Here is a 22,521-nt window from a genome sequence, read left to right as displayed (position 1 = left end):
TGGAACTGGATCATGAAACCTGGTTCACAGTAGCTAATTGCTTCAGCTTTTACAGGTACAGTTCTACTCTTTCATGCTACAGCATTTAATAATTTGGTAGTGTTTGTTAGCCTAAATATCCCTTGTAGACCTTCACAGCCTTGGCTGTAATGTCTACTATTAGTTTTGCACATGGCTTCTAAAAGCGGCTAAGCTTGGGTTATGTTTACTTGATCAGGAGATTTCTTTCTCAAGCCTTAGCTGAGATCTGTGACAGCTGGTCAAATGTCAAATTTGTGTCCTCATCTGATAAGGAAAGCTTACAGTCAAACAATTTTAATGTATCAACAGGTATCTCACAGTCCCTGTGAAGTGAAATTCTTTGGCTAAACAGAGAGAGTTACAGTAGCAATAGCAAGACCCTGGAGTTTTTTTTAAAGGGGATGGTGGTAGTGATGGCCAGCTATTCTGTAAACCTGATGGATGGTCAGGGCATGTATGTAAATTTAAGGAAGGCTATTTTAAAGAAAGGCATCCTCTTCCATTTGTATTGACAACAGAGGAAACGGGGGAAAAAAATCCTCCCTGTGGTTTCTATGTGTGGTAAAAGAATTGTGATCTAATTTATGCAGGTAATTTTGATAAGGTCTGTACATCAGAAGAAAGCCCAATTTGTGTTGGCTTCAGCTTGTAAGCGGTGTAAAATGTAGGTCAGCTCTGACTGAGCTGGAGCCAGTTCCTCTCAATATTTCCTTTTTTCCCCTCAGGTAAAGTGTGTTCGGTACTGGCCAGATGACACAGAGGTCTATGGAGATATTAAAGTCACATTAATTGAGACAGAACCATTGGCAGAGTATGTCATACGCACATTTACTGTACAAAAGGTAAGGAAATCTTCAGTCAGCTGAAATTTTGATACAAAACTTAAAATCCATGTTCAGAAATGTGAGCTCTGGGAAAGATATGCAGAATGCTCTTGGAGATGAGAGCTGTTACTATTTGGACAGGTTTCACTTCAGAAACCTAAATTTTTGACAGAGGTTCCAATTTTGGACAAATGATTTTACATGAACATCTTGATGTAGCCACAAAAGTAGAATCCACAGTGCATGAAGTTTAAATGCATCCAAAAGCTGGCAGACAGTTGACGGTGTGCCAGGAATAATAACTGTCATGTTTCACAGTGGCAAATTACAGATGAAAAAAGGTGTCAGTTAAACTTGATGCCAGGTAGGGTCCCCTTTCAACAGAAATAAAAATATAATAAAGAGAGGAGCGTAAAAATTATCCCCAAATTGGCAGGATTTGTAAGACTTTTGTTACTTGTAATTAGAAATTGGAACTCTAAGTGTCAGAGTATTCCAGGTCTGTCCAAATTACTCTCCAAACACACAGTAAGTGGTTTTAAAGCTTTTCAAAAATTCCTGCTAAATGAACTTCAGCCACACTGGGAATATTGTTCCAGTTTTCTAATACATTAGCTCCATATTTCATTAAATCACTGAAAAACTTGGTAAGAGATGCCAATGCCAGAATCTGACAGTTAGAGGACCTGCTGCTGGATTCCACCTACCTTTCTCATATGATAAAATGTCACAGCCAGCTGATGCTTCTGTGTCGCCCTTTGCAGGGCATGTACAGGTGGTGTCAGTTGTCATGTACCAGTAACAGCCTCACCAGAAAAGCAAAGTGCTGGGTCTGGGTACCAGTTTCTGCCCTCTTCATCACCAGCTGTATTCTCAAAGTGCTTTTTTTTTTTTGGCAGGAGATGGCAGAAAGTCTGCAATTGCCTGGGGTGTGCCCACTCTCTAGGTGTTCATTCCCCAGGCTGTTACTTCATTGCCTCAGAAAGGGTTTAAGTTTGGTGGTTTATGGCCATAACGCTAAAAGAGGCTGGATAAATGCAGCCGTGGTGTGATAGGGCTGAAGTCATCCTTTAAAGTCGTTTAATTTCCTGGGTGTGAATTGTAAGACTGCTGGTTTGAATTGGGAGCTGGCATTCAGCTTTGTAATCCTCAGCTGTGTGTTACCTACTTCGTTTGTAATTGGAGTTCAGCTTGAAATCTCTCGGCGTGAGAAGCGGCATAGCACACATCCCACGTGGAACGAGAGAGAGCTCGATGCTTGCTCAGCCTCTGCATGAGGTAGAGGAGCAGTGAGCAGAATACACTGATTGCCATCTGATAGAAGAAAAATAAGAGGCTGTGTTGTCTCCTCAGAAAGGCTACCATGAGATCCGAGAGATTCGGCAGTTCCACTTCACCAGCTGGCCGGACCACGGGGTTCCTTGCTATGCCACAGGCCTCCTGGGCTTTGTTCGCCAAGTGAAGTTTCTCAACCCGCCAGAAGCAGGACCCATTGTGGTACACTGCAGGTATGCCAGCTCTTTGTCTGAGCCTTTCCTGCAGCGGCTTTTTCAGCTTTTTTTTCATTTTTTTATTCTCATCTGGCAATAATCAACTATGTTTTGTTTGTTAAAGAGTATAATTTGTGGGCTTCACCAGGAAACAAAGTGGAATTTGATTTTCTTTTCTAAAGTGGCAGCTCTGGAGCCTAACTGAATTGGAGATGAAATAAAGAGGTCAGAGAGGGTCATTCAAATGGAGAAGACTCTCTGGTGGCCTGTAGTCTCTTAGATGTTCATAGCAGGAAAGTAGTAAATATCTGGGACAGTCATTCCAGTTGTTATCTACAGCAGACCTCACGGGGCAGAAGGGACAATGCCTACAAAAAGAAAAGGAATTTTAAAGCAACTTTGCTTTCCATAGCCACATGCACTGCTTTGTCCCGGCACCAGCAGCCTTACCTGAGCCATTAGCCTGCCTTGGGTCTAGATGCCAACCGTTGTGCATCCTGGCCTCCTCAAAGCCCAGGAGCTGGAAGGGGAATGTCAGACTTAAAAATTTGCCCAGTGCCTTCCAGCTAGTAAATAAAAGGGGAATGTCAGAGGAATCCTTGCTGCTTGGTTTACAGTTGTGAAAATTCAGATATTGAATCCCATGCGTGCTAACTCCCTGGCTGCTGCTGTCACTGGTGAGGGCTCTTCTGCACCCTTTTCTTTCCACTGAGCTTAAAGCCCAACTGTGCAAGATGCTATATGGATACGCAGAAGTGTCCTTGAGGCAAAGAACTCATCGCGTGAAGTGTGATCGGGCACGCTGTGGAGGGTGGGAGACCAGGCACGCACACAGCCTGGCATCACAGTTAGGTTTTGCAATGATGCAAAATTGCAAGGAAAGGTTTTGCTACAAAACCCAAATTTGGGTTTGTTGCAGCTGCTTCTGCAGTGCTCAGGGCACGTGTCTTACGGCGGAGACGTGGCTGGAGCAGGGCTGTGAGAGCAGAGCGAGCTGTCCCAAAGACTCACCCCCAATACATCCACAGACACTCACCGCTGAGTGCCGTGCTGTGTGATCAGGAAGACGGACAGAATACATCCCACACAGACTTTAGAAAGGAAAATCAATTAGGTCTTACCTTTTTCAAACAGATTTTGGGGTGGGTGGGTGTTTTTTGTTTTGTTTTTTAGCAAGTAGTAAATCAGTTTTACAATAAAATGCAGCTAAGCCTGAGGAGCTGGCAGGAGGGAATTCATTTAGAGCTCAGGGCCTGAATTTGCTACCTTGGTGCAGTGACATGGGTCTGGCCCTGGAAGGAGTCCGAACCTGATACATTGTCACCAAGAAAGCAAGGAGAAATTTTTCATCCTTCACATTTTAATGAATAAATGCCATTTCCTCTCCGTTATTTATCTGCTTTTGAATTTTAATGACTTGCTTTAAGTGGTAATTACCAAATTCTCCCTACCGATGCCTGGCTGGATAATATCGCTGTTCGATATTTATGAAGTGCCAGGATTCTCTAAATATAGAAATGTTATAACTATTTGTTAAAATTCTGAAAAGCTGTGAGATAAAGGGAGAGGAAATGCCACTTATTCATTAAAATTCTACAAATGAAAAATATCTTCCCTCTATTCAGCAGTTGATTAATCTGGTCCATTAATTTATGGTCATTCATATCTCCTTGCTTTCGGCTCTGCTGGAGTTTTCATGCAACTGAAGTTTCCCTGATCTGAGCTGAGTTTTCCTTCTTCCTTTGGAGTAATGTGAAGAGACGTTCTCCTCTCTCTATCCTTCACACCTAAACAACTTGGATGATTTCCCAGGAGGGAAGGAGGGCACAGTGACAACACAGTTTTGCAGGAGATGGTCCAATTCTCACAAGCAGCGGGGGGCTCTAAACTGAAAGTTTTGAGTAGCCTCGAGCTCCTTCCTCTGTAATTTTACAATCCACAACAAGAAATCACCCTCCTCGGGACCCAATATCCTCTGGATTAAAAAGGGAAAAGAAATGTTTGAAGTGGAAGACTGAGCCCCTTTCATCATGGCCACTTGAGTAAACATGTGCATGCCTTTTAAAGAGTCCCATGGCAGAAAATTTCTGGAATTGTGTCTATTTGCAGCCTGGAGGCTGCTCTCCCACATCCCGTGTGATGAGAGGTGTGCAGGTGAAACAACCTGTACAATCATGAAGGTTATTTTCATGGAGGATTTTTTTTTGTTGATAAGAACACAATTTTTTTTTTCCTGCTCCCTGGGTCCATTCCCCTTTCAGGAAAGATTGTTTCACCTCATTCTCTGAAATCCTAAGCTAATTTAGCTACACACAAGAATCATCCCAATAGGAAGAGGGAAGCAGCTTCCAAGAGAAGACAGATGTGTCTGTGATAAGAGTTCTTTTCTCCGCCATAGAGCCCTGCCTCTCTACGGTCCCTTGATCATGCAGACCCTCATGTTTTTTTCTTTTTTCTTTTTTCTTTTTTTTTTTTTTTTTTTCTTAGCGCTGGGGCTGGGAGAACAGGGTGCTTTATTGCCATCGACATCATGCTTGACATGGCAGAGAATGAAGGTGTGGTGGATATATTTAACTGCGTGCGAGAGCTGCGATCCCAAAGGGTCAATTTGGTACAGACGGAGGTAGGTGCCAGCAGGTCTCCTCTGACAAGGTGCTGCTTTTCTGTCAGCTTCTCTGCTCAACAGGAGCCCAGCAATTCATTAAGTCAAAACTTGCTTGCTCTGTGATGTGATTATACAGAACTTTTTGTAGCTAAACATGTCCAGATGTGCACCAAATCACATTCACTGGCAGCTACTCAGGGCCTGCAAGACAGAAGAGCAAGCCTTGAAGTTTTTCTCTTAGCATTGTTGATTAATTTCGTTCTCTCAGTAGAAAAAAGCTATGTCCTGAATCCTCTCATGACTCATTCATAGGTATACTGCAGACTTCAATAGCACCTACTTTATATCAATTGCAAGCTAAACAAATGAAACATCCTTGAATCAAGCTCTGGGTGCTGATTAAGCAAGCTGCTCCATCACGTAGCGTCTAGCAGCTGCGCAAACTGCTGTGGAACGTTACTCTGCTGCACAGGTTGTATGCATGTGCTTCAACGCCTTCCCCTCCTGAGGGACAGGACAATAGGCTGCAACAGAGAAGCGTTTTTAACTTTGTTGGACTTCTCCTATTCAGTTCAGGGAACGAGCTTTACCCGGGATACCAAGAGTCCAGAGGTTTTGAAAAGACAGATGGAGCAGACACGTTAGCGCAGTTGTTTCTCTGGCGTTATCACAGGTCCAAAGCGCAATCCGTTCCTGACCGCCGCCTCGTGATTGTGAACAGAAAAACTTCACACCCTGATTTCCTCCTTGGTCCACCCCCATCTTGTCTCAGTGTTCCTGAGAGTGGTGACTTCCCATTTTACTTGTAAATTTGACATGAATACATGAGACCTCACATTCAGTGATGGATGAAATATGCTCACAAAGCTGTCACATAGCACACTGTAATTTGTCTCCACATGAAACAGAGCCAAATATGCATATTGAGCATGCTTTAAGAAAAAAAAAAATAAAAAAACCAAACCCAAAAACCAAAAAAAACCTGTGATATTTCATGATCTGTATTCATGATCTGTATTGAAAATATGGTTTTAATATCTTTATCTCCTCCCCTGTGCAGGAGCAGTATGTATTTGTCCATGATGCCATTTTGGAGGCATGTCTCTGTGGCAACACGGCCATTCCAGTTTGTGAGTTCAGATCCATATATTACAACATCAGCAGACTAGATCCACAGACGAATTCCAGCCAGATAAAAGATGAGTTTCAGGTAATTTCATATGTCTCAATCATTGCAGTTGCCGTATTAAAAGTGTTTAAATAATTTCTGTGTGTCATTTTACAATATCCAACAGAGCAGAGAAGGAGGACACTGAGCCAAGGTCTGATTTCAGCTGATTTTTATTGTTTTGCTACTGGATAGAGCAGAGATTTGGTTTTGAGGATGGATTTTTCAGCCCTCAGCAAGGAAAAACATTCCCCTTCAGTAGAGCGAGGGTACTAATTTTCATACATAGTGTTGTACTTCTCATTTCAACAAATATCTTGTTGTTTATTTTCTTCTGTAATTTATGCAGAAACATTTATGCCTGAAGGTCCCTTATTATCCGTTCTTGTGGTTCATATGCTGCTTCTGAGTCTTGACAATCAACTTGCTGATGTCCTTCCATACAAAGGAGGATGTGAGCTCGGCGAGCATTACTTTCACTACTACTAATTTTCAATGAACTGAATCCCTCGGTTCACTACAGATGTTTTGCCAGCTACATGGTGATGAGAACTGAAATGACATACAGCAAATACACAAGCAAAATACTGCTGCAGTGCAGTTTGCCTGGAACAAGTGATGAAATGGGAACCTCTCCACCTTTTGCTATCGTCGTTGCTTATCCCTGCCTAATAAATGGGCTTGGGATACAAAGCCATGAGTCCCGTGATGTTGTATCTTGTGCACTGCAGAGGACTCACCCTGCAGAACGCTGAACTAAAGTTTCCAGTCTTATTTCCCATTTATGTGTAAATCCCTTTAGGATTTTCAGCCAACACCTATGTACAGAAAAAAACATAATATTGTGGGGAAATATGGGGCAAGGTGAGTTTGACGGGAAAGAGAGACCAACCTCTGCTGTTTGTTAAGACTCCATTCTTCTTTGTCAGCAATAAAAAGGTGGTGATTCCTTTAATTGTAGGAAATGCCTACCTCCTTTCCCAGCAAAGCATCTTTTGCAGTAAGATAATGTCTTTCTGGAGCCGGTTGGAGTCGGATGCCTCTTTTCCTCCCTCTCTGTGCAAAGGGAGAACGTGTGTTTTTTTTCTGAAACCTTACAGGGAATCATCAGGGTTGGTATAGTGAGATAAAGAATGTGGATCCCAACTGATGACAGTTCAATTAAAAAAAGATCTGGTTTTATCAAGTGATATCAGATCTGTAAAAGTGTTTCTGGTTCTGGATGCTTGGCATGAAAGAGCCAAAGCCTAACTTCATCAAATGCTGTAATGCTATTAAAAAAACCAAGTCACTGCTTGCTGGGCTTATTTTGTCATGAGATGAGATGAGATTTGTCGCCTGTGTGCTTGTTCTTTTGAGCTGCCAGGGGCTGGCAACTCCTGTGGGACGGAAATGCTCCGCTGTACTTTGCATAAGAGGTTCATTCTCTGTCTAGCTGTAGAATCTATTTTTACAGGATTTTGGCTCAGAGCATTCTTCAGTCCTAATTGTCTGGATGTAATGCAAAAGATGGTATCTTTTGCTACAATCTTTTATGAACCGGTTGATCTAACTATAAATCTGCTGGTGCAATTTGTGTTATTTAGATCCCACTGGCCCTCATGTAAGGTTGGGTGTATTTCTCATGCACTACATGTTGTGTGAACATGCAAAAGTTCATTCTAGAGAGTTTTTTTCCACTGAGTAAGTACAGAGACAAGGGAGAGAGGGGGATGGCATAGAATAGACAGGAGTAAATGACTAACAAGTCACCTGCTTAATTATCTCAGAGATCTGAGATTTTGTGTTGCTTCCCCAGCCGAACCAGCTGCTTTCCATCTCTAGACAAAGGGACTGTTATGTAGAACCTGCATAATTTAGAGCAACTATATTATGTCAGATTTTATACTTTGACTCATTCCTTTATCTTGAATTGTTTGATCCTCCTCTTTTTCCCATTCATAACCTTTCTGTGGCAGAAGTCAAGTGCTTGGTAAGAATTCTTGACCCATAAATATTTAGTGTTGCTCTGATGGCTGCAGAGGAGGTCACTGTTTGGCTGCACAGGCTTTGCTCAGGAAGACACTTAACAAGGGAAAGAAGGATGACATCAGAGCCACTGATCTACCACAACTTAAGGACAGTGTTAAAATGTGTCCCCTTTGATTTGCTATTTTTAATCCCTGCTGACCAACCTGGACTGGTTTGTAAGAAGACCTCCGCAATAGATAATACGAAAGAAAATTAGGTTTAAAGACATACAGTTTGTCAAGCTGTGGGAAAGGCAGATAATGGTAAAACCTGACAGAAAGACCTCAGAGATAAGGTATGACTATGTAAATGAAGCATCCTATGTGTCACTCCAAAGGAAAATAGCAATCTAAATAACATATGAAACAAATAGTCTTTCCTGTTAAAAAACTAAATAAATAAAACCAAACAAACAAAAAAAAAAACCAAAACCAAACATGTTATCTTAGGGTTTTACTGTTAAGATAAATCAATAGTTTGACTGAGGAATCATCGGAGGATTTGAACTCAGCCTGACCTTCTGGGCGAGCCAGGTCAATACTCAGGGTACTTCTGCACAGGATCCATTTGAAGAGCAAGAAGGATAAGTGCTTTCACCCTAGGGATGGTAGAAACACAAGGAGGTTTCACTCCATGACCAGGTCAAAGCTGCAACTTGTACCTGTGACAGCTATTTCTAACCTCTAGGAAAGAACAGAAATGTTACCTAACTGCCATAGTCTTTTAAGAGCTGGAAATTGTTGCAAGGTGCATAGTGCCCTCAATTTTTGCTGGAGCTCACTGTTTTCAGAAGAGCACCTTGGGACGATGTGCAAAACACAAGGTATTATAACGGCAACAAGCTCCTCAGTGCTCCTTCTTTTTTCTTTCTCTGTGATCCCAGAGATCTACTAGTTTAAGTAGCTTTAAAATAAAGGTAGTGTGCATCCTTCTTGTGGAAGTACATTCAAAGATACTCAACCTGCTTCTGTCTTTCTTTCCCTTTTTCCCTCCCTGCTTCACAGACTCTCAATATTGTGACACCACGTGTTCGGCCAGAAGATTGCAGCATTGGTCTTCTGCCAAGGAACCACGACAAGAACCGCTGCATGGATGTGTTGCCCTTGGACCGGTGCCTGCCTTTCCTCATCTCTGTGGATGGTGAATCGAGTAACTACATCAATGCTGCACTCATGGACGTAAGCAGCACTGTCCCGTCCTCACTGCTCCTAGTCTGCATGGAGTTCGTTCATTCTCAGGATACTTTTCTGGGAAAAAGGGACCCAAAGCAAAAAACTGTTTTACCTGTAGTTTCTGTGTCTGACATTTCCAACCTGGACAAAGGCACATGAATTTTCTTTCCCTCACAGGAATGCAGCACGTAGGCTGTGATTAGCACACTGCTGTTGTGGTTCTGCCTCACAGCGGTGCAACATTTTTGGCAAAGAAGTTCATGAGCATGCAGCCTGAGGTTTTATCGTAGAAAGGCAGACAGACAAAGAAGTGCTGTGACAACTCTTCCTGTACATTGGTTGCCATATATATTGGAAGAGAAATGTAGAAATGTTTGCCAGGTCAGCTTTCTGAAAAGAATAACTTAAGTGTGGAGCGAGTGATTGATTTGAGCTTCTGTGGTTAAGGAGTACAGGGATCAGATGTGCAAAATACTTTAAGGCTGAAGGACATGAGTTAAGCTGATGTAAGCCTGTCTGAAGGCATTTTCCCTTGCTGTGTTTATAGGCTAGGATCTCACAGCACAGGTCATTTGTGTAGGGTGAATTATGTTGATGGTTTCTTTTTGCTGTGGTGCCTTACTGCCTTTGGACAGAGATGTCTTTAAAGCCACTAATTACTGCAGTTGGAGTATGGGTAAATATGATCCAGGGTGAAATGTCACTATTTTTTGTGTTGGGGTTGGTCTTTTTAATTTTGGCTTCTTTCAATCTTTGGTAAAGAGTGTTACTACTGCATTTAAGAGGTTAAGTCAAATGGTCATAGAATTAATTTTACTTCTTTTTTTTTTTTTTTTTTTCTTTTCAGAAAGATTGTGATGTTTTCCTGCAAATATGCCTAAGGAAACTTTATTTTTCTTCAAAGTGTGTTTTGTGCTTTGGCAAATCTGCAGAAGCACAATCTAGTCTTATCTGGTTTCTTAGGGACTGGGAATGTGTTTGCACATTTCAGCCCTCATTACCTCAAATCACTTTGCTAATATGATGGTGTTTCCCCCCAAAATTCCTGCTACTCAAAATTTTTTGTGCAAAGGGTTTTTTCACCCATCATTGTAATTCAGTCACTATGATGCTCCTGGCTCTCCTTTATCCTTCCATGGAGGTATCTTTTGGGGAAGGTAAAAAAATAAAATAAAATCAGAGGGGAAGAGCCAAAACCCCATGTTTTCATCGGCATCCCTCTTGAAGACAGTCCTTGCAAATTCTTTGTCTTTTCTAGTAGCTTCATGTCTGCATTCTTGTACTAAGCACGGACTCATCCATCCCATGTTGACTTGAACTACCATTAGTTCTTTCATGTGTTGGGGAACACTTGACAATGCAGTCCCAGTGCTGATCGTTTTTTTTACAGATTTCTCATGTTCACCTCTTTTCTAAAAAACTTCTCCCCAAACCTTTTTTGACTTGCAGTTGGCTCTCTGTGTTACATGAAAGCTATGATGGCAGAAGCACTAGAGCAGGCAGGGGTGGTGGCATGCCTGGCATGGGTTACAGCTGGGTTTGGAAGCATGGATTGCAGAAGGGCAATCTGGCAGGCTGCTCTGGACTGTGTCCACCAAAATCAACCTTAGATCCAGAATGCCATTTGAACCTTCCCTCAGGGGGTGAAGCCCTCGGTCTGGGCTGCTAGCTAAAACTGTCCTGGAGACTGTCCCAGTCTGATGACTGCAAAACATTAAAACCCAGCCTCTTCTGCCTTGAGTTAGTTTTTGGGAATACAGCAAAAGGGCTACTGTTGCCCCTGGAGGGGAGGAACTCTTGTCAGGAGATTTCAAGACCTCTGTTGTTTCCTCTCTGTGACCTCTGTCTCCTTCAAGTAGAGCTTTTCTATGAGAATCACTGGAAAGCCATGTTTGCATCTGCAAAATGGTTTGTTGAGAAGAAAGGAGAAATACCATCCCTCACCTTCCCCTAAATCAGTTGAACATGGTCCTTAAGCAAAGAGACTTTAGCCACTTCTCTGAGTCAATCCGTACAGAAGTGGCAATAGGTTTGTATTTAAGGCATGGGGCTTGGAGAAAGGCATGAGTCCATGTCATGTCCCTCTTGTCGTCATTCTCCCAAGTTCCTACACATGTTCTCTTACATGAGTAATTAACTCCATGTCACCATCCCTTTGAAGTAGGACAGTGAACCTGGTTCCTCACCTGTAGCAAAGAAAACACTTGGGGAATTTTTCTTTTTTCTCTTAACGGCAAGACCCACAAACATGTCTTACCTTCAGCCAACAGTTTAGCCAAATTATGCAAAGTGCTATATTGGTGCACAACGAAAAAGCAGAGAAACATTATGATGTTCTTAACTCTAATTAAGAGATAAGAGTCATCGTTGTATTTGCCACTCTCTTGCCACCATTGGCCTGGTACAACATAGCTTTTGACCCGTGCTGGTGCTCCTAGGTTTGAAATACAGAGTAGGGAGAAAGAAGAAAATCCATTCCAGACTGAACATTTTCCAATAAATCGTTTCCTTTTCCTTCTCTCTACTTCATGTCCCATCACTCTTCTCATACTTGCACACACAGAAGCACAGCAGAGCTGCCCTGCAGGCTGGTGCAAAGCGTGCACAGCACCTTCTCCCACTCCCAGCACGGTTTGCTCAGCACTGCCACCCACCTCTGACTCATATGGAGGAGAAAAGTCAAACCCCCACAATGGCTGTCTTAATGCTGTCGGGTTTTATTTATTTCTTTAAGTCTAAAATCTTCATCTGTTTGGGGGTTTTTTGGTTGTTTTTTTTGTTTGGCTTTTTTTACTCAGAAATGTTGTGCCTTTTGATTCAAGTCTGCTTCACAGATGCACAGCACAAAGGACCATGCAGTTTGCAGGCTCATCTAGGCACTGCCTGCCATGGTTGGAAAGCGATAAAGTTTTGAGTTTGTACCCTTTCATCTCAAAGTCCCTCGCAAACATTCATTAACACAGCCCCGCAGAGGCTAGGAGCACAGTTCCTCCCCTTCGTGGTTAGGGAGATTGAGGTCAGAGGGCTTTTTTGAGGTGAAAGAATAGCATCAGAAATTAAATGTCACAGTGTCACAGGCTCTGGATATTGCCCCACAAGCTCTTAAAGGATGGCTGGGATCCGAATGTGCCACCTCTGCAGCACTACATCACCAGGGAGCAATAGGAGACGGGAGGGGTAATCCTTCTGTACTTCCTAGAGTCCATTGCAACAAAAAGGATAGCATTTGCTTCCAGCTGTTTTCTTTCCAATTATTAATATTACTGATAGTAGTAGTAGTAGTAATAGTAGAATTAGTATTATTTGCTGAGTCTCAAAATATAAATAATTGATTTGGGTAATCTCTGCTCTTGTGACACTTCTTTAATGAAATGTCTTCATTGGGAGCAAAAGAATCCCATTATGAGACATTCATTCATTGCAGAGCGATAACAAGGAGAAGGATATGTGATTTGTATAATCTGGTTAAATGGCTCAGATTGCCTAGCCATAGCCTCCTGGGTATAATATTCGTTTGAATAAAAGTTGATTGATTTTTTTTTTAACTAATCTTATTCTTTTGTTAGAGCCACAAGCAACCTGCTGCCTTTATTGTAACCCAACACCCTTTGCCCAACACCATAGCAGACTTCTGGAGGCTGGTGTTTGATTATAACTGCTCCTCTGTCGTGATGCTGAATGAGATGGATGCAGCACAGGTCAGTGATTTTTCGTCATTTCTGTCATGTAACTTTCTTCTCAAATCCAGATGGTTTTAAGAGTGTTTCTGCTGCCATTTTCTTGTGGGCCTCATCCCCACCCCAATAAATAAATGAAGGGGAACTGGAAAGTAATAGGTAACGTTTTGACGTACAATAAAGAGTAAGTCTACATGCTTGGCTCCTTCTAAGGCAGCTAATTCTTAATGCATTTAACAGGGATATCTAAATATGTTGTGTTTGTGGGCCTGAATTTTCCTCCCAAACCCAGTTTCTTTCCTCTTGTATATTTGTCTGTCTTTCGTTCGGAAGAATGTTTTGTACCACAGCCCCAGCATGCTTCATGCTTGTCTGTTCACTTGAGATTTCCAGAATAAAACCACAAGAGGTGCTGAAATCATTCAAAGGATCTTCTTGAGCTCTCCGATGCAATTCTGTAACACCGAGAAGTGTGGTTTGCACAGGTTCTGGAGAAACATGTTGTGCTGTGTTTTGGTTTGGTTTGGTTTTTTTTTCATTCTAGTATCATATGTAAATTGGTTTCTTGGCTACTGAACGCACCATTATTTTCAGGAGTTGAGCTTTCCAGGGGAGCAGCCGTTCAGTTCCTCCTGTACTAGCATTTCCAGCCACCTTGCTGATGAGTGGCAGAAGATAACAGCTTTCAAAAAGGCATAATCATGCAATTTACGTGAAGAGTACATTTGGCATGGCTAATTCACCCATTACAGCACTTGTTAAACAAGAGGAGAGGAACCCTCAAGTAGTTGGCACTTCATGGATTAATTTTTCATTTGCCTCTTCTCTGTCTTCAAAATCTTACCACACTTGAAGGCGGCGAGATTATTGGTCTCTTTCTTTGATAGTAATGCAGAAACCAATCACCTTGTTCCTTGAGAAGATCTCTTTGCAGGGTGAACTCCATGGGATTTAGTTTCCAGCCCCAGTAAGAGCTGGGCTTAGCAGTGGGCACTCTTGGTACCCTGCAGAGTCCCACCGCCGTGCAAGGTGCTGTGCATTTGCTGTCTTCTGTCCAGCTCTCCCTCCCTGATTCTGCAGCTTGGCATTGACTCCAGAGGCAAAGATAATCTTTTCCTTTTTTTCTGATGCTTTAAAGAAAAGCACTGCTTTTTCTGGTAGTGACACACTTCCTTACACTTCGTTCTTGGAAAACACAAACCTATCAGCCTCAGCCAGTGCTATTCTTGTGACTATCTTTCTGCACTAGACTTTCCCTGCTTTGGGTTTTTTCCTAGCAAAATTTTGTTTTTATGAGTCTGTAGGCATGGAAAGGGAGATTTGGCAACGCATAAAGTCACTTTGACAGTTACTTTAGCATGATGTCACCAGCTCAAGTCTGCAGCCAATGCCAAAAACATCCAGCTAGCACTGGAAGTTAAGGATGATTTTAAAGATCGTACCTTATGAGCTTTCAAGGCAAGGTGTGACAGTTTGATATTGTAGAATCATTTAGGTTGGAAAAGACCCTTAAGGTCATCAAGTCCAACTGTAAACCTAACACTGCCAAATCCCACTAAACCATGTCCCTAAGTGCCACATCTACATGTCTTTTAGATACCTCTGGGGGTGGTGACTCAACCACTACCATGGGCAGCCTGTCCAGATCCCTCTTCAGAGCCTTCCCACCCTTAAGCAGATCAGTTGTGAAAGTGAGATTTCTGAAAAGGAAACGTAATGATGTTGCACTTGCACTGCCATTCTGTGGCAATGTTGTAATTATCTAGCTGTTCATCATTGCCTAATCCAAGCGCTGTTACCCTGAGCACTATGAAACTGTTGGTGTACAGTTGCCTGCAGATACTGTATTTGAGTGCATGAGCAGGGTGCGTTACTCATCTCCACGAGCAGAACGCAAACACAAAAATTGCTTATGTAAAAGCTGTGCCTGATCTGTAGAGAGGAAAAGAGCTAAAATGGATAGGTAAGTGAACCTTTAATCCACTATGCAGGGAAAAGGTACAAATAAAACCATTTGGAGGTCAGAGAACATGACAGACTGTTTTAAGCATGGTATATACATATATATCTGGATAGGTGGCCATTCACAGACCTGCTTTATGAAAAGCAGATTTTCAATATTAAGGAAAGGTTTAATCTTTTTCTTCTTTCCAGTACACCTGTTTCCTAAAGTACTTGCTCAGCTCAAATCTCCTTGCCTATTGGGCAGATGCTTTGAGAGGAGATCTGTAGGCTGCTTGAAAGTCTGAATGAAGAGTAAAGACAACCTTCAAAGGAGGAGTTGCTTATGTGGTCTTGGCTGGCTTGCTTAATCTTGAAAAACTAACAAGGGCAAAGATGCATAAGATTGCACGAATATCCCACCCAATTTCAATCCCATATGATCAAAGGAATAACACGAATGCAGAATTAATGCAGTAGCATGCACACACTTGACGTTATTACTGGCAATGATTGAACTTGAAAACCTTGAGATCAAGTTCAAATAAGCATCTGGGTGTTTCAAAACTTAAAAAATTACACTTGAAAATAGGAAGAAAAAACCCAGAAAGAAATACAATCTCAGCAGAAACTGCTAATGAGATCTCATGCAAAATATTTTCTCGCCATGATGTATTTCCAGATGGAATTGAAATACTTAAGATTGTAATTTGTGTGGATGGGATTTTTTTTTTTGCACTTTCAATTCAGTAATATCAGCATAAGAAAAAAGACTTCCAACCTGCTTCACAAACTTCACAGATTCAGGGGTGGTTCACCCTGAAACTGGAGTTGTTCTTGTTGCTCTCAGAGCAAACTCATTCTCCCTCCTCTGCTCGCTGGTGGAATTGGAAAGCTAAAAAAGTTCATCTTACAGAAAAAAAGAAGTTCCACTTTGCTTGAATTAAGATTAATCTTCTTGCTGCATGTACTGTTTCCTCATTAACATCAAACCTCGGTGGTTCCTATGAAATTTACCTACAGACACTAATCTTTTAATGCCCATTTTCAATCTGTACCCCTACAGAAGCTTCATTTGTCAACCACCTTTTCTGTACCTTCAGACCCCGGAATGAATCAGTTACAAACTGTGTTCTCTCTCTCACACGCACACGCACGCACACACACACACAAAAACACACACACACACACAAACACAAACCCAAGCGATATAAAAAAAAATCTACTGAGCTAGAAGGGGGTCTTGTCTGAGCAAATAAATGTAATGCAAGATTGGTGATGGGTTTGGGGCTAGTTATAAATTCAAAAGGAAAGAAAACTGAACATGTATTTCCCTGTTAATAGTTAAGGTGCTTTCTGTTTCTTTTGGTATTTTCTCCAGCTCTGCATGCAGTATTGGCCGGAGAAGACGTCCTGTTGTTATGGCCCCATTCAAGTAGAGTTTGTTTCAGCGGACATTGATGAAGATATCATCAACCGGATATTCCGGATCTGCAACATGGCCCGGGTAAGATCAGTGAAATACCCGATTCCCTGTTCATTCTTAAAAATATACTGTGGCACGAGGAAGAGGCAGAACCAAGACTTACAGTTTTGAGATGCTGTATCTCTCACCTAGGGACAAAATTCCATGGCAGAATTTAGTAGCTACTTCCTTTAACTAACATTTAATTGCATCAGTCTGTATTGGTAAAAGACTCATGGCTGAAATTAGAAAGTGGATGATAGGAGCTGGAAATCTGTATTTTAATGGAAAGCATTTTTCTATGTATATTTAAGAACAATTAATCACTTACTAGCCAATATAAAATCATCAGTATCATAGGAAATATACTGGGATAGTGTCAGCAGCTCTCCATCTGTCAACTACTATGCAGTCTCTCTGAAGACAGATGCAACGTTTACTGGCTAGACTGGGATTCCCAATTGCCACTGTTTTTCCTATAAATAAGCAACGGCCATTTCTATAAGCAGCTCTTGGTCTATACCCCTCAGCCCAAGGATATCTAAAATTATATAAACAAAGTTTATCTGCACACTGGACCCTGGCAATGCAATTTCATGGCTGCGGGAAAGGGTTTCAGCAAAGGATTCTTCTCTTGTGAGTTGTTTCCCAGGTTGATTGTGTCTCCTTTTTTGTTCCTTTTGCATTTTTTCTAATCAGAAATGGGAGCAGATGCCACAAGTCACATTTCCAGGCTGTTTAACACACTACTCTCTGTGTGGTCAGAGCTTGTGCAGCAAGTCGGTCGTGGCATTGCAAAGTGAACCTTGTGGTCCAACCGCACAAACTGATAAATCAGTTAGGTATTCACCTTCCTCTATCCCAGGCCAGCTGCCTCTGAAGCAGGGACAGCCTTGAGGCCGTGTTGCTGCTAAGACTAAGGCTTTGTGACTCTCAGGATGAAACTGGCCCGTAGCTGACAGGGTGGATGCTGTGAACACGCAGCTCCCTGCAGCCATCTATGTTCAACACCAACGGCCTCTGCTAAAATCTTAATGGGAATCCTTAACTGGGGTTTTTTTTGGAGAAACTTCCTTGCCTTTAGTTCTTATAGCACAACTAATCTCCAGCCCAGGCAGCCAGGAAAGACATAATTGATCTGTTTGATCCCAGGCAACCTGGAAAGACATAATTGATCTGTTTGATCTCTTCGCACAGTTTGATGAGAGTTTATTCTCTACTGGGAAAAAAAGAAAAAAACAACCAAAAAACAAAACCAAAAAACAAAAAAACCAATGGATCCTTGCACCTAGTTTCTGTCTAGTTCTTTAATATCTGAAGTCATAATTTTTATCCAGATTACTGGAAAGTCCTTGTTTCTCCACTGTATCCAGTATTCAGAGTGGAGGGTGTTAACGTCGATGATGTCAAATCCAGAGGGGCAGATGCCATGCAGCCAGTGCCCCTTGCTTTACCCTCTCTCTCTGTTTCCTGCCCCACCCCACCCCCTTCTATTTAACATCTTGAAAATACTCTTTGTTTTAGCCTCAGGACGGATATCGCATAGTTCAGCACCTTCAGTACATTGGCTGGCCAGCATACAGGGACACCCCTCCCTCCAAACGTTCCCTCCTGAAGGTGGTCAGAAGGTTGGAGAAGTGGCAGGAACAGTACGATGGGAGAGACGGACGGACTGTGGTCCACTGCCTGTAAGTAGTGCTGAAAAATGTAACCTCGCAAACTGCTGTCTGAAGAGCGCTTATTATGGATCTGGAGATTTGGTGGTTTGCCAGGCTTCGGGGGGGAAATGAAGTTAAATTACATTTATAACACACTTCAGGTTGAATATTGTGCTACATTATAGTATCCTGGCCTAGAGATTTTACTGATTGCGGTGAGGAGCAGCTGAAAAATCTGCTTTCTGCTGTGTAGGTGGTCTCATGGCTGGAGCCCAGGCACAACTGAAGCAGCGCTGCCACGTGCCCGGCTCTGACCGCAGAGCTCCTGTGAGCCCCGGCGTGCGGAGCAGCGCTGCGGTCCCTGGGGCTTCCCTGGCCACCGCGGCAGGGCTCAGCGTAGCCCTCCCAGCCCTGTCCCCTGCCCTGCAGGTCGCCACTTTCACAGACCCTTGAGTGCCCTTAGCCAGTCCTGAGTGGCCGTGGTATGTGAGTGGGGTGACGATGTGCTCTCCCCCCCGCCCCAGCCTCACCTGGCTTCACCTTCGCTTCTTTCCTTCTGTACCCAGGAACGGCGGAGGACGCAGCGGCACCTTCTGTGCCATCTGCAGCGTGTGTGAAATGATTCAACAGCAAAATATCATTGATGTGTTCCACATAGTGAAAACATTACGGAATAACAAATCCAACATGGTGGAGTCACTGGTAAGCTTTTTTTTTCCCTCTGCCTTACCCTACCCAGGGTATGCAGAAATATATTTATATTTATCTATATTTATGCAAAAATATACATTTAAATAATTTAGATTAAATAATATATAATTGTAATTATAATAATATATGTTATAAATATATATATTATTATGCAAAATATATGTCTATATTTAGGGTAGGTAAAAAATGTCACGGCTTAGCCCAGTATGAATCAAAACAAATTATAACATGAAGCCATCAGAACTGAAATCAAACCTCTTTTAGCACGTGTAATGCATCTTCTGGTTCCACTGCTTCTGTCCTTGAGCGGAGGGAACAGCCGCCCTGGCAGTGTGACGAACACTATCTCCCACACCGAGCTGCCTCCGGGAGGTTAAACCCAAATACCCATCACCACGGCCGTGGGGAGGGGGTAGGATTTGCCCCCCTGTGCATGCATACAGCCCAGCCCGGTGTTTTAATGCTGTCCTACACCTGGAAACCAGGAAGGGAGAATGGACTGTACCCCAGGCCTTGCTCCCTGCAGCTGAAGAGATTAAATTGTCCTGAATCCAATCTCATCAATCGATCACACTGAATTTGTTCCTTGCAACCAATGTGTGCAACGAGGGCTGGGAGCAAATAATGAGTAGTCCATACTGTGGCTGTCTCTTTGAGTGTTTTTCTCTTGCATTGACGATACCATCTCTTAGTAATGCTTGTTCAGGATCAAGTAGAAAGGCAATTAATGTTTGTCTGGTCCTGCCAAATGGTGTAAGGAAGAGAGAGGAGGCATTTTTGGCAGCCTATAGAATGAAGCTCGGCAGAATTTACCCATATCCTAATGCCACTGACTTCTGTTCTCTCTTTCAGGAACAGTATAAATTTGTATACGAGGTTGCACTGGAATACTTGAGTTCCTTCTAGCCCAGCAGAGGAAGGGGAGCCTCTGAAATGCCAGACCCCAATCTCTGGCAGATGCTTCTCCCCTCTCCCATACTGGAAGGCAGTAACAAGTGTGGGAAGAATAAACCTCTCCTTCCCGGAGCAAGAGACTCAGATTGCACAGACCTCGCTGGAAGGAGGAGACAATGCCTGTGTTTGCTGCTGCCTGCTTTCTATCAGAACATCTACCGCTTCTTAAATAACCTACTGTAAAAATTAGCAAAATGGGAGACAGGCTGAAAGACTGGACTTTCTAATCCCCTCTGACTTCTTCTCTCCTCTTTTGGATTGTATTTTTGCTCATCTTGCTGCAGAGTGGGGAAGGAATGAAACCCTTAGGAAATGCTCTTTTAAATGTCTCTTTTTAATTTATAATTTTGTTCTCAAATCCCAGTCTTTAATTTTTTAATTTCATGCAGCAGTCATTTGGGAAAAAATGAGATAGCCATAGGGGATATATGAAATGTTTCATTACGATTTGTCTACCTTATCTGTTTCATTTTACTTGTTTTTCCAAATGAAAAGGCCAACAACAGACAGCCACCACCAAAAAAAAAAACCAACAAAAAACCCTACTGGAATTCTCTTCCTATACCCAGTCCCTTTTAGCATGAAAATAGGTAGTAAAGATGAGAAGCTGTTTATGGTTTCACCGCCTCAGCTTCTACGCAAACGTTTCCTCCCAGTTTCTCTGGACTCCCAAGGCTGTGCATGAACCGGTGACATCTCTCTGGTCTGTGTTCGTTTTGGTGCTGGTGAAACAATACTACTAAGGAGTTTCCCAGCCACTTGAACCTTAAGGTTAACTATTTGCATCAAACAAATTGCATTTGTCTTGCAACTTTGGTAACTTTGTTACCACATTTTTCAAGTATTTGCTGGGGTGCAGTGTCTCTTTGAAAAACAGGGTATAAAGTAGGTATTATCGATCATATACTATGTATTGCTATTTTTTATTTATTATTTGTATTGCTGTAGAACTTAGGACCCCTAGTCATGACAGGACCCTGCTGAACTAGGCACTGTGCAAACAGAAAACAAAGAAGGTTCCTGTTCAAGAGCTTAAAATCTGAAGGTAATCTTAAAATTGGGTTTGGTCAAGATTTCCTCCCTATTTCCAAACCGTTGTACAGTCAGATGTAGTTGAGTGATTTATTCAGGTTTACAGACCCTGCAAGCTTCAAAATGGTAACCCATCCAAGCTGTAGTAAAGGTGATGTACATACACAGAAACCTATTCTGACATGTGTTAAGATAAGTGTTAGACCAGCACAGCAACTTCCCTTGTTAAGCAAAACAGCTTTTGTTTTGTTCTGCAGAAATGCCTGTGCAACTCTCCTTCGCTGAAACAAACACCAGCTGTGTTTTGCCATGGTTCTAGATCTCATTCTGACTCCTTAGCAGCCAAGAAATTGCTTTTCTAAATGAGTATGTTTAAGTAGTTAATCATTGAGGTCTGCAGGGTAATCTTGGAGGAAAAAGAAACAACTAAATGAACTAGGCCTTACAATATTTCAGTATTTCAATTTAGCCATTTATTTATCTTGGGGGTGCAGGGATATGAGGTTGCTCTGTGTATAAACTAGATTCTGAGAGACGTAGGTTTCTTCAAATACAGACTTGCTAAAAGATAGACTGAAGGAAAGAGTTTAAGGAAACTCCACTTTTCTACCACCCTGTAGTTTTCCACCCTCAGGTAAATACTTCAAGACTGTGCTGGGAACTCTGTCATGTCAATGCCTGGCGTACAGCATGACAGAAGGTCAGAACATTTTGCTAATTCTGTGTGTAAATTCTGAAGGCACCTCTGCTTCATGGTCATTCTTTTGTCATAAGTCATACCTTTGCCTTGACAATGAAGGATGGAAATGAAATCCGATAAAAGCAGCTCTCGACTCAAACATACCAGTATCTAAGCAAGTAGTTATCATCTCTACCAGGACCTCCAACAATCTAGGGAAGGATGCTCGGAACAGCAATAATCCTCTTCCTGCTAAGCAGAGGAGGGGCTTCATAGAACGCTGAAGCACTAGCTCATATTCTAAGGGGCTTTGGATTCTTGGTTTCAGTGTCACAAAGGTCTTAAATGAGCTTGAACCACGTTCTCCCTGATGTAGTTGGTATGCCATAAAGCATCAGTGAGAACCCCCTCACAGGTGCCTCTGCTCTGTTTCTAGTTGGTCCTTTCTGCTCTCTGCAAGAAAACCTGAAATTGCCTTTACTTTCTAGCGGAGCTGTAGGTGGATGTCTGGTGTCGCATGAAACTACTGGGTTTAATTGTGGGGTTTTTTTTCCCTTTTGTCACTAAGCAACACAAACAATTCTGCAGAAAAAAAATAGAAGATAAAGCAAAACAATGAGATAAAAATGAGAAGAAAAGCGTAATATTAGTGTTTTGATTACACGTGGCTTGCTGTAACAGTGTAGGTCAGGAACTGGGAGCCATTAGCAAAGAATAGGGAAGAGGGAATCCTGATCCCAGAATGGCATTTTTCAACAACTGTGTTCGTGACTCTGCTAACTGCAGAAAGCCAGAGGGAATCACTCCCTGTGGATACTAAGGAAATATTAATTAGTATTTAGCATTCTGTTAATTTTACATGGAAACTAGCATAGTGATAGGTCCCCCTCATGACTTACTGAAAGACTAGTGCAAGCACTGAGGGTGACGGCCAGGATAAAAGGAATAGAGAGGTAAAAGAAATGGCAATAAGACTGAGATGTGAAGTGTGGGAGGTAATTCAAGGCTTGACAGTAGCATGAAGGAAATTAGATTAAAAAGCCAGATGTAAGCCCATAGGAGGGATGTTTGCATGGAGAGAAGGTGGTGTTGGATGAGCAGGGCAGAACAGCAC

At 42.3% G+C, this 22,521-nt stretch overlaps 1 protein-coding gene across 2 annotated transcripts in view; it reads left to right on the top strand.

The window, feature by feature from the left end:
• The window catches only part of PTPRT (protein tyrosine phosphatase receptor type T), a 453,423-nt gene extending 433,225 nt beyond the window's left edge, over positions 1-20,198 (top strand). For both annotated transcript variants that reach the window (XM_055814515.1, XM_055814516.1), the window contains 10 exons: positions 747-863; positions 2,199-2,353; positions 4,823-4,958; positions 6,001-6,150; positions 9,123-9,296; positions 12,857-12,988; positions 16,290-16,415; positions 17,898-18,061; positions 18,598-18,733; positions 19,595-20,198. In XM_055814515.1, the coding sequence (XP_055670490.1) occupies positions 747-863; positions 2,199-2,353; positions 4,823-4,958; positions 6,001-6,150; positions 9,123-9,296; positions 12,857-12,988; positions 16,290-16,415; positions 17,898-18,061; positions 18,598-18,733; positions 19,595-19,648 (1,344 nt within the window). In that variant the 3' untranslated portion in view covers positions 19,649-20,198. The remainder of the gene's footprint in view (positions 1-746; positions 864-2,198; positions 2,354-4,822; positions 4,959-6,000; positions 6,151-9,122; positions 9,297-12,856; positions 12,989-16,289; positions 16,416-17,897; positions 18,062-18,597; positions 18,734-19,594) is intronic.
• Positions 20,199-22,521: the final 2,323 nt, after the last annotated feature.

This window comes from Falco peregrinus, chromosome 9 (genome assembly GCF_023634155.1).
Source record: "Falco peregrinus isolate bFalPer1 chromosome 9, bFalPer1.pri, whole genome shotgun sequence".
Classification (NCBI taxonomy): Eukaryota; Metazoa; Chordata; class Aves; order Falconiformes; family Falconidae; genus Falco; species Falco peregrinus.
Note: the sequence above shows the minus strand (reverse complement) of the source record. Positions and strands in the feature narration are given on the sequence as shown.